Consider the following 12,145-nt stretch of genomic DNA (forward strand, 5'->3'; position numbering starts at 1 on the left):
GACCTCATAACTGCGACTCAGGCACTTGTACTTCCGAAACTGGACTATGATAGTGATACCCTTGTGGACCTCCTGAAAGCCTCACTTGCTCCTCCTAAACCCACTTTTATTTCAGCATCCAGGCTCCTCACAATTAACTAATCTATACCTGCTCTGAATTGGCTGCCATTTGAGGCCAGAATGCATCTCAAAATTGCTTACATGACTCATAAAACGTTGCACCACAGCACCCCTACCTACCTGTCCCAAAAACTGACCCCTTCAAGTGGGAACAGATCCTCCAGAAGTACGACCTCCTTTCTGCTCAAACCACAAAAACATTTCAAGCAATATCAGCTCACTTCGTGACCAGTGTCATCATCTTCAGATATCTTGAATCCAAGCGAAAACCTGTGAAACTCCCCTTCCTCACCGTCCATCACCATCTACGAGTTTATCAAACGGCAAGTGATATGTCTGATGCAACTGTTCGGTCCTCCAATGTGCTCTTCAGTCTGTTTGGATTTGAACTTCATTTTAGACAGACTGCTGCACAAACCGTATGAGCCCATGGCGACTTGTAATTTGAACCTTTTTCTGTTGAATGATTTCCTTCTGGATGCCATAACGTCAGCCAGGTGTGTCAAGGAATTTCTAGCAGTATGTGTCCCTGTGCTGTACTCAATCTACCGTCAGTACAGAGTTGTGCTCTGGTAGCATCGCACCTTTGTTTAGAATGTATTGATTGACTTTCATTTGAATAAGAATATTTTGCACCATAGAGTTCCCAGTGTTCCACTCCCCTCGCCGCCCCCACCCTTTCTATCTTCTGTGCTGTTGAATCTTCCCACAAATTGTGAATGGGTGAGCCATTGGTGAGATAAAGTTGCCTTTATTGTGATTCCAGACACTTTCTCCCATTATTAACATCATTCCACCTACCTATCTGCTATCAGATAAAACATGCACCTTTTGTGTGCTTTATTTATATGATAGGAACTGGCAGTGGTGTGTATCGAAGACCAATTTCCACAACTGCATGAAAAATGTTGCTGACTGAATGAAGAAAAACTGTCTGAAGCTCAGCCCGGACAAGACCGAAGTGCTGATCTTTGGCAACAATGCCTCTCCTTGGAACTACACCTGGTGGACTGCCAAACTCGGAGCCACTCCCACTCCGACAGACTACGGCTGCAAGCTTGGCATCATCCTGGACAGCAAGCTCACCAAGAAGCGACAGGTCAAAGCAGCCCTCAACCTGCTTCCACACCCTCCACATGCTCAGAGAAATCTTCAAATGGCTTCCCATTGGCACGCGAAGAACCGTCACTCAAACCCTGGTCTCCAGTAGGCTGGACATTTGCAATGCACTGTACGCAGGAACCACCCCTGAACTCATGAAGAGACTACAGAAGATACGGAAATCAGCAGTGTGAGAAAGTGCCATCTTTCTTGCATGGTATGCCCCCACTTTTTGCTGAATTGCTAAATGTACTTTGAGTGTGCCCTGGACTCCTGCCAATCAGGTGCCCAGGGCCTATGTTCCTTCCCTAAACAAAACCTCAAAACCAAATTGGCAAACCCTGGCCACATGTCAGCCCCTGGTAAGTGGTACCCTAGGTACCCAGGGCCTTGTGACCAGGGAAGGCCTCTAAGGGCTGCAGCACTCATTGTGCCACCCTTAGAGGCCCTGTACCCTAACACACACACACTTCCCTGGCAGGCTGAGTGTCTGGGTACAAGACAAAACAGAGAGACGACATGGCACACATCCCTGTGTGCCATGCCCACAACCTACACTGCCCTGGCATACATCAGCCACCCCTCTAGCTGGGTGCCCTATGCCAGTGGTGTGGGCACAGAGGCAGGAGCCCTGTGCCCCTACAGTACCCAGGTCCCTTCCTGGGCCCTGTAAGTGCAGTGCTGCCATTTAAGAGTACATGGTGTTGAGAGCTTGTCAAACACGAACTCCACAGCACCATAATGGCAGCACTGAAGACTGAGAAGTTTGGTATCAAACTGCTCAGCACATTAAATCCACACTGATGCCAGTGTGGGATTTAATGTACCAAGCACCCCAGAGGGCATCTTACAGATGCCCCCTGAAACCTGACTTACAATCCACGTCTGTTCTGAGGCTGCCTAGGCTGCCACACAGCAGCCATGTTGCTGGACCCCTGGGTAGGAGAGCCCCTGCTCTCCTGGGTCTGCAACAATGCACATCCTGGGCGAGGTGCTAAATCTCCTCCCCCAGGATGGGCAGGGGAAAGCTTCAAAGGCATGCTGCCTCTGTGAGCTTCCCCAGGCCACTGTCCGGAAACCCCAAATAAGGACAGGGGATGTACCAGCCTGCCAACCCCACCCCTCAGGTGGGGGAGGCGAGGTGAAGCACATCCCCGGGCTCTCGTCATCTTGAAGATGGGGAGACCTGCCCAATCAGGATTAGGCTTCTGCCCCCCTCCCACAGGAGAGAGGCAGGATAGGTGGTGTACCCACCCCAGGACAGGGACCCATTGGTCCCTGCCCTTCACCTACCTGTAACGCCCCTAAATCTAGTATTTAGGGGCACCCTGAACCTTCCTTCCCCAGATTCCAAAATCCGAAGATGAGCTAGAAGAAAGAAGACCTTCCCTGCAGCTGCTAAGAAGAGGAAGACACCAACTGCTTTGACCCCAGCCCTACCGGCCTGTCGACCCTCGAACCTGCTCCTGCCCCAACCCGGCATCTCTTGTGGCCAGCAACCTCACAAACCCCGAAGGACCTGGCTACCTTTTGACTCTAAACCCCTGGGACTCCCATGAGTAGAGGCTCTACTCAAAATCTACTTTTAATCCCTGGCAGCAGCCCGGAACCGCGAACCCAGCCCACTCTGCACCAGCCAAGCCTGTCCTGTGCCGGAGTGAACAAAGACCACGAGGACGACCTCACAGCGACTGTGACCCAGAGTCCGGACCCAAGGACCTCCCTCGACACTCCTGAAGAAGCCTGCAGCCTCAGAACAAGGTGCCCCCCCAACTGCGATCAACAGAGGGTAAGATTTCCTGACACCAAAAGGCCCCCCGGCGTCCCTTGTGCCCAATCCCGTGGTACCTACCTATCCTCCAACTACCCAACTTACCTCTCGAAGTGGTGGTGGCACCTGAAGAATCTTCGTCCCCGAGCTTGCAGTCTTTTTCTAAACCGGAGATTTCCCATTGAAATCAATTGAGCGCCCGAAGGCTCAAAAGCACCCTGCACCCAGCCGCCCGAGTGGCCCTGGCAGTGCAACCTCTACACCTATCTACTTCCCCACTTGCCCTGAGTAAGTGACTAGGAGCCCCGCTCCCACAGCCGCGTGGCCTGCTAGTCAGCAGCCACCAACCAAGGCCCCCACTACCTCTCATAGGATAACATTGGGCCTAACTCTCTCTGCACCCGACCGCCCTTGTGCCGCTGAGGGTGAACCAACTGTACCTACCTGACCCTGGGATACCCCTGAGTTTATGCCCAGAACCTTAACTCTGCCAGTCGAGTACTTACCGTTAAACCGTAACTCAATTTTCTCCACAGGGTAACATTGACTGGCTTTTCCTGAAATTTCAAAACTTAAAATATTCACCAAAAATCAGCCGAGTAACAAAAACGAAAATACTCACCTGCTCTTAGGTGAGCTCCCAGTGCTGGATCTTGGTGCCCAGCTTACAACTGTACCTACCAGTAACCCAATTTTCTCCCATAGGAAATCATTGGCTGTTTTTCTGTGAAATTTCTTTTAAGTGTCAATTTCTGCAATCTTTAAATATTCTTTAAAAATCGTATAATATCTGAAAACATAATTACTTACCTGTTTTGGATGAAGGTCCCAGTACTGAGTCTAGGCACCCAGTACTGGATTACAAAAGTAACGAGAACATACCATACCTGCTACTTGCCGTAGGGAATCATTGACTTTTCTATGAAATATTTTATAAGTGTCAACTTTTAAAATAGCAAAATATTGTCTAAAAATCATCACAGTAATTAAGTTGACTTTTATCACTTTATTCCAAGTACTGACCCAGGACTGAATCGAGGATCCAGTCCTGGAATTCCAAAAGTAATCCTAAAAGTAATCTGTGGCAAATAACTTGAAACTTCCATTGAACTCAATGCATTATTGTGTTTAAAATAGAGTTGCCTATTGCAACCAATTGTAACTTTCTACAAAAGTCAATTGCATATTGCAAAAGTATTTATATAAAGCATCTCATTCTGAGAAAGTATATTTTAATACCTATTGTTGGTTCTAAAATTAAACAAGCATATATTTTTTATATATAAACCATTGGCCTAGAGTTCAGTTATTGAGTGTGTGAGACCATTTGCTGGCTGAGTGTGTGCAACAAATGCTTTACACTGTCCTCTGATACTGCCTTACTGCTCGACCAAGCTACCACTTTAGAGAGTAAGGTTATATCAAACTTTAGCCTCTGCCAAGCCTCTGGGGACTGTGGACTCTGTACACCCTGTACCTATTTGGGAACAGTATATACAGAGACACTTTCTCACAAGCAGCCAGACTCATCCTCAACCTACCCAAACGGACCCACATCACTCACACCTCAGGAACCTCCATTGGCTCCCCATCCAGAAAAGATGCCAATTCAAGATATTGACATGCCTATAAAGCCCACCACAACGTAGGACCAGCATACATCAACCACCGCCTGAACTTCCACCAACCACCCGGAGACCTTTGCTCTTCCGGACACTGCACATTCACAGAAGCCACAGTGGAGGCAGTTCCTTCTCCTACCTTGTAACAATAGGTAGGGGAAGACAAGGTTAAATGGTGATCCAGTAGGGCATTAATTACCATTCACAAGAGAAGGGAATGGTGGGGCCGGCCACAGTCGTAGCCCCAGATATGAAAGCAACAAAAAGAGATGACTGGGCTGTTCCTTAGGAAAGGAAAGAGGAAAGGATCACTAGGAAAAAAGGGTTAGTGCTCAATGGAGGACAACCCCTGGGTATCCAATTTGTTGGATATAATGGCCTCACACACCCTTGCGAGTGTCATGCTTCATCATCGGCAATGCTCCACGTTGGGCAGGCGGTGCAATGCCCAACGGGCTCACCTCTAAGAGGGGCTCTTTATCGGAGATCTTCTATCCAACTGCCTATGGGTGAAGTGGGGGTGAGGGGCCAGGACAGAGCAGATAGTGTGGGTGAGGATAAAATGTGGCCTAAGGTACCGGAAAGCAATTTGTATTCTGGTGGTCCTCTGCCACAAGTAAAATCAAGGATAGCCGGTGCTCATGGGGACTATGGTTTCCCGGAATGGACCACGGCTAGAGTGCAAATGGTGTGGTCAACATGTTTCTCGCTTCTAGTACATTGACTGCGATTCTTCAGGACCTAGTAAAAAACTACAATCTACAAAACATGACCTAATGATTAGTATCAGTTTAAATACAGCACATAAGTTGTACTACCTGTATGACACTGCTCCTACCTAGAAAGTGAAGATAAAGGTGAACATTACCACAGGTAAGTAACATGTGACCCTGTAGTGACCGTGAACACACTGTGAAGAAGTGACATACTAGTGCAGATAGAGACTAGTATGTGATTAAAACCAAGTTAAAAACTGGTAGCATCAGTATCCATTTGAACTACTTCACGCACCCATGGAATCGGTGATACTGTTACTCACCTAAGGGTTAGAGTTCTAGGGTGTCAACAGTACCCGGTGGATCTGACATAAAGGGAGAAGCCATAAAGTTTCAGGCTGGGAAGAAAAGGACAAAAGTGGGATGGTATTGAGATAAGTGGTAAACTCAAATGTTGGGCGCATATGTATCCTGCTGCTTCGGTGCAGGCGTTCTGTCTACGGGGTAGAGAGCCAAATAGTGGAATATTGGCTAAGTAGTATGTATTTGAGGCGCTACACGGCACTACGTGGGAGTAATCTAAATTTCCTCTATCCAGCCAGTAATAACCCGTTAGTAGATGGTGGACTGGGCTGGGTTTGTGGACATGTTAGGTATCTAACAATGGGGAGACGCTCCCATTGTAGTTGTATTATAAAGATATTGCAAAGATAGAGTAAAAATATGGTAAAATTAGACCCGAGTCATGGGACACTAATGCGCCGCAGTGAGTACTGGTCAACAACGGATATTAATTCCTGGTCGCTGTAAAAGCGCACAATACAAAACTGCTGTTTGTTCCTCCCAGGGCCGCTTTAAGAATAACAGGAAAATAGTTAGAAAATAGTCAGGCAATAGGACCCTGCAGCGCGGTAAAGAGGTTTTAGTCATAATGGGTTGGAAATCCCTGCTGGTGTAGAAGGCGGTACACTTACTTTCTACTGCTCGTGTCAGGGCCAGTCAAGCCTACCCATCTCACCGGGTCCGGATAGTGGAAAGCCGGTCGTGTCCCTCCTCATTAAGTAGCACCCAGGGTGTGTTCCACAGGATCCCAAACAGGAAGTAGGACCCGCCCGTAGATCATGTGGTTTCCCTCGCGAATCGGGCGGCCATGATGGAGTGGGGGGTAGTGTACAAAAAGTCAGTGAACACATTCAGGGTTATGTCACTAAAATGGCGGTGTAGCTCAGTGATAAGTGGGAAGTGATTGGCTTTATTAAGTGTGGTACGCCAAGGCATGTGTATTGGCCATGATAACTGTTGTGAGACCAAGCTAGCCGGTGTACACTGAACTTTGCATAGTTCGCTGGGCGGATCAGGGATGTTTTGGCAGAGATGTGTTCACAGCGCACTCCACGGTATATCCTCATTCAATCCCTGTCTGTCGGTGGACAAACGATGTATTCACCTCTGTTCCTTAAGAAAAAGACTGTGCTTGGATTTGTCTGGGGAGGATTCAAGAACTAACCAGGACAATGAGTCAGCCGTGTGGTTCTGTTCTAGGTAGTGCCTGCACATCTTGGTGTTTGTTTTCTTACAAGGGAAGTTGCTTCTATGTTCAGAGATGCGGATTTTCACAGGGCGGGAGGTCATGCCTACGTACTGCAGACCGCATGGGCATCTCAACAAGTAGATGCAATTAGAAGTGTTGCAATTAGTATGGCCACGCAGTTCCCAGCGGAAGGTGTCCGTCAGGGGGATAGTTTTGTATGTGCTGGTGAAAGGGCACACACTGCAGGAGCCGCACTGATAGTACCCACGTACAGGCGGTAATTGCCACAGGGTGGTTTGTTTAGGTGGCTCTGCCTTCCTCGGTCTGGTATGCACCAGAATATCCTTAATATTCCTTGACCTTTTGAAGGCAAATCTGGGCGGTGTAAGACTAAGATTGCCCGTATTCAGAATTTGCCAGTGTCGTTTGATTATCTTTTTGATTTCGTTTGAAACTGGCGAAAAGGTGGTGACACAAGTAAGGAGATCTGACTCCTGTGTCATCCGGGTCTTGTATTCAAGTAGGGCCCCCCTATGGTTGTTTTGTGCACGTTTGCGTGCCCTAGAAATCTCTCTAGTGGGGTACCCGCTATCCCTTAGGTTTCTGGATAGTAAGGAAGACTCGGTTTTGTAATCTGACAGGTGGGAGCAGTTGCGCCTGACCCGCAGAAATTGTCCGAAAGGCAGATTCAGTCTCAAGGCCTTAGGGTGGTGGCTGTAAAGTAGAGCAAACTGTTGCGGTCTGTTGGTTTGCGATACATAGTTGTATCAATTTTGCCCCCCTCCAGTCTAACGGTGAGATCCAAGAAGGCAATTTTGGATGCAGATGCCGTTATGGTGAAGTGGAGGTATTCGTTCAGCGTGTATAGCCAGCTGAGAAACTCCTTGTATAGGGTTTCAGTGCCTGTCCAGAGTACCAGGATATCATCAATGAACCTCCTCCATAGTTTGATGTTCAGATGGTAGGGGTTCTCTGGTCCATTGATGTGTCTTTCTTCGAAGTCTGACATGTAGAGGCAGGCTACCGAAGGGGCAAAAGTACTGCCCATGGAAGTGCCCTGGGTCTGGTGGTAATATTGCCCTTTAAACTCAAAGTAGTTCTCCGTAAGGGCAAGGGTAGCACATTCCATAATAAAGGAAGGCGGCGTGGGGGAGCTCCATTCTTCAGCACTGAGGATTCTCTCAATCACCCCTAGTGTGGCCCTCTGGGTGGGGGATGTTAGTATAGAGGACCTCCACATCTAGGGTGATGAGAAAATCGATCTGGATATCCTCCTGTAGATTATCCAAGAGGCGTAGGATATCAGTGGTGTCCTGAACATATGAAGGTATTCGTTTGACCAGCGGCTGTAGAAAGTGGTCACAGAACTGTGATAAAGGCTCTAGGACAGAGTCGATGCCTGATACAATCGGGCGTCCTGGTACAGGGGAGGTCCCCTTATGTATTTTCGGAAGGATGTAAAAATAGGGGACCTTGGGTTCTCCTACCTTGCCACAAAGTCCTGGAACGGCCTTCCCCTCCATCTCCGGACATCACACCCAGATGAATTCAAGACCTGGCTTTTTGACTGAGCCCTGCTACTTAGTGCCTGGATACCCTCACAGGTGATTAGCTATGTTATACAGATTGATTGTGTACCTTTTCTCTGGGTTAGGGAGCAGTGTTACATCCAACAGATGGTTTTCTATGTGGTACTGGGGCCAAAAAGCATGAAGAATCTGGTGTAAAAGCTTTGCCCACATTATGGGAGATCCTGTGTGATAGTAATAATAGTCACTATAAAGATAACTTTAACCTTCGTATGAACATCCTTTTAATTAATTGCCAAGCTGTCCATCCCTCCCCTATGTTAAAGGTATATGCAACCTCACAGGGTTGTAAATATGGCAGTGTGACTGAGCTGGTGGCTATAAACTGTCACTATCTATTTCCTTCTGCCACCACAGTTACGTTGTTACGTTAACAAAACAGATTTGATTTATAGTAGTTGTCGGTTCCGAAAGTTTTCCTTTTTGCATCACCTGGAAATATCCTAAAAATCATGGGCGTGCAACAAAACTGTACCTGTGTTTAGCATTGTGTGCTGCATAAATAATACATTATAATCACAACTAAAGATAAGCATGACAAAAGCGAAGCAATTAACAGCAACAAATGTTACCTTATAGTAAATTAATGCATTTGAGCTTTCATGCATATTTTATGAAATTTAATTCTATCTTTGCATTTCAGCTTTGTTCTTTTGTTGAGAAACTAACAGCACAAAACACGCAGCTTGAAGATGAACTACAAGACCTGGCAGCAAAGAAGGAATCTGTAGCTCACTGGGAAGCCCAAATTGCAGAAATTATTCAGTGGTATGACATGTTCAAATATTAACTGTACTTTTGAAACTTTTAATAGACTGCATTTTTAATATCTTTATTACTGTAACCATAGTTCACTCTACTTTGCATATGTTAATACAAGGCGCAAATTGATAGCATTAAGCATCTTAGCAAGTGATACCATCTGTTCTGGTAAGGAGAGCTGGGACACTTGTGGTTTCTCTGGGATCACACAATCATCAAGAAGGGAAGCTCGAATAAGAGTCCTATCTTTTTGTTTCACAGTCAACAGCTGTTGTACCAAATTACATCACTTACATTGTATAAAGATAGGTTCAATCCGTGCTGTATGACATTAGATTTTTTCTCCTGCAATGCCAAGCCCTTCCAGCCTTAAAGTTCACTGGTAATGCACTCATTGTGCTGGCTGGAGCTTTTGTAAGGAAAAATCTAAGTAATGAGGGTGGATTACTGTTTAGGTTGCAGACTGGGTAATGCACTGCAAGCTTTAAGGCTTACAGGATAGTTTTCTGAACACTGACCGAGAAGACCAAGCAGGCCTCAAAAAATCCTAAAAATGTTAGTAGACCTGCAGGTCTAGTGACAAATAATCTACTCAACCTAGTTATAATGCTCTTTACCAATAAACTGGTTTCAAATTATGTGATCCAGGGCAAGTATTCTAATTCACTAAGATGCCACTTTTTTCTTTATCACATATGAGAGCACCTTCAAATGTTCAGAATGTCTGCTGTACAAAAAATCTTGTGTGGTTTAATAGACTAAATTTTTGCTCCTATATAATACAAATCTAGCCATATATAGGAAACACATGACCGCTGACTTGCCTCAGTTCATTAACAGCATGCGTCATCAGTGCCGTGGCAGAAATGTTTCTCAACTCATGTTTAAAAACTGTCACTTTTAATTAATACATAACTAAAGCATAAAGTAGCAGCACTCTGTCATTTGCAATCTGCAGATTGTCCATTTAAGTGCCCAGCATGTCCCTCTGATGAGGTTGTAAAACTATATGATGTACAATGTCTGGAAATCGAGTTGCTGCAAATATTTGTCATTTGCACATCACCAAGTAATGTGTTCTGATTTGTTTTGCTAGTATGTGAATATTTGTTTGCATCACACTTCTGAATTACAAAAAAAAGTTATTTCATAATTTCTGATATAGTTCAAAATAATTGTACTATTAATTTACAAGCTGTTCAGATGTGAAAAAAACCCTGACATTTTAGAGCCTTTTGTTTCACAATTATTGTCAGATAACTCACTTGACAAAAAGCACTAACTATAATAAGAGAAAGAAAAGTAAAAAACATTTTCCAGGAACAGATAAGCAACACTTAGTAAATAACAAACTAACATTTGACCTCTGTCCTTGAACAGACAGCAAATGTGTTAAGATGAAAACAAGATTTAAAGGCATCTTTATTGGAGTAAATGCTCAAAATAGCTCGACCTGATAAAATCTCACTACACATTGCGAGTTGATTTTTCAAGGCTTACCACCTTTGACAATATCTGAATCATTTGGCAGAAACCAAGTGACTGTTCTGTTATGCTAGCTTCCTTTTGATTTTTTTAATTTGTGTAAATCTTTTCAAGCACCCATCATCACAAGTGTCTGACTGTCGTGGTTTATATGTGCATGAAATATAGCGGCATAGCAGTATGAGTGGAAGTACTTCCAAGATGATTGCAAATTTCTACATCAGCCAAGTGATAATTTGTAGAGAGGAGTATGATGCGTTTGTCTGTCTGTACACCTGTATTTCTGTATGTCTTAGTTAGGTAAGATGTTTTTTAAATCCAGTAGTTATGTGTTAATGAATGTGAGTGTAAATTTAGCCTTCCTTCTAGCAGACATTAATCTAGAACTGTAATCCTTTCTGGAGAGAAAGAAGAATGCTTTTAAAGAGGTCGTTGGAAGTACAAAAGGTACCCCCATGTAAACAAATGTTGAAGCAAATGTGTTTTAGTGACATGCATTCCTAATTAAGTGGTGTAACTGTGGTTGTGGGTACTTCCAGGGTAAGTGATGAAAAGGATGCTCGTGGATACCTTCAGGCTTTGGCCTCAAAGATGACCGAAGAACTTGAGTCTTTGAGAAGCAACAGCTTAGGATCAAGAACTCTGGTAAGTCATCACCTAGTTAGTTTAATTTGTCTTGTATAGGTGTTTATATGTGTAGCCACATTCATACAGATATTGCAATATTTATGCTTACAGTGAAACACTTGTTTCAAACAACTCCTCCTGTTATTTCTTAGTGTTTAATCAAATTCCATTGCATCTTGAAACTTCAAACAGTGCAGTTGGTATCCATAGCCCAGATTGGACATTTTCTTATGGGTCATTTTATTAATGTGTGCTCCATTTTGGCCTTCATGGTAAAGATAGAATAGGTAAAGTTTTATTTGAATATGGTATATGACTGGATGCATCCTTCTTGTTTTTATGGCGTCTGGCCTTTTTTTTAAATTATTGCCTTACTTTTGTTTCAAAACGATTTTATACTTTGTCAAAAATCATATTGAAAATGGATTCTGGAGTGTTTTGCTGATTTTCAAATGATATAAATTTAAACAATCATTTGCTGTAAATTGTGACAGAGGTTGAACAAGCAACAATTAAAATAACGGACACCAATCTTCTACTGACAGCCTCCTAGTAAAAATCCTGCAAAAGATCCATCCTAACACCCTGAATTGGCAACAAGGTTCCAGTGCCCTTAAGTGGCACTCCTAAAAAGTTAAATATTGCCATTGTCTCCCCATAAACGCTTGTTTTACTCTTTTAAAGGCACCATTTCCAATTACAGTCATCCAACACAACTCTCAAAGAGTTCCTCGACAGAGTGTTTTCACCTGCATCAGGTAGCATGCATAAACTACAGAGAAAGGGCCAACTGGAGAGGCTTACATTAAAAAGAAAAATTA

At 44.5% G+C, this 12,145-nt stretch overlaps 1 protein-coding gene across 2 annotated transcripts in view; it reads left to right on the forward strand.

Annotated features, from left to right (window-relative positions):
- Positions 1-12,145, forward strand: part of CDC42BPB (CDC42 binding protein kinase beta) — a 1,057,701-nt gene that overhangs the window by 567,623 nt on the left and 477,933 nt on the right. For both annotated transcript variants that reach the window (XM_085626326.1, XM_085626327.1), the window contains exons 17-18: positions 9,094-9,218; positions 11,237-11,342. In XM_085626326.1, coding sequence (XP_085482452.1) covers positions 9,094-9,218; positions 11,237-11,342 — 231 coding nt within the window. The remainder of the gene's footprint in view (positions 1-9,093; positions 9,219-11,236; positions 11,343-12,145) is intronic.

This window comes from Triturus cristatus, chromosome 9 (genome assembly GCF_964204655.1).
Source record: "Triturus cristatus chromosome 9, aTriCri1.1, whole genome shotgun sequence".
Classification (NCBI taxonomy): domain Eukaryota; kingdom Metazoa; phylum Chordata; class Amphibia; order Caudata; family Salamandridae; genus Triturus; species Triturus cristatus.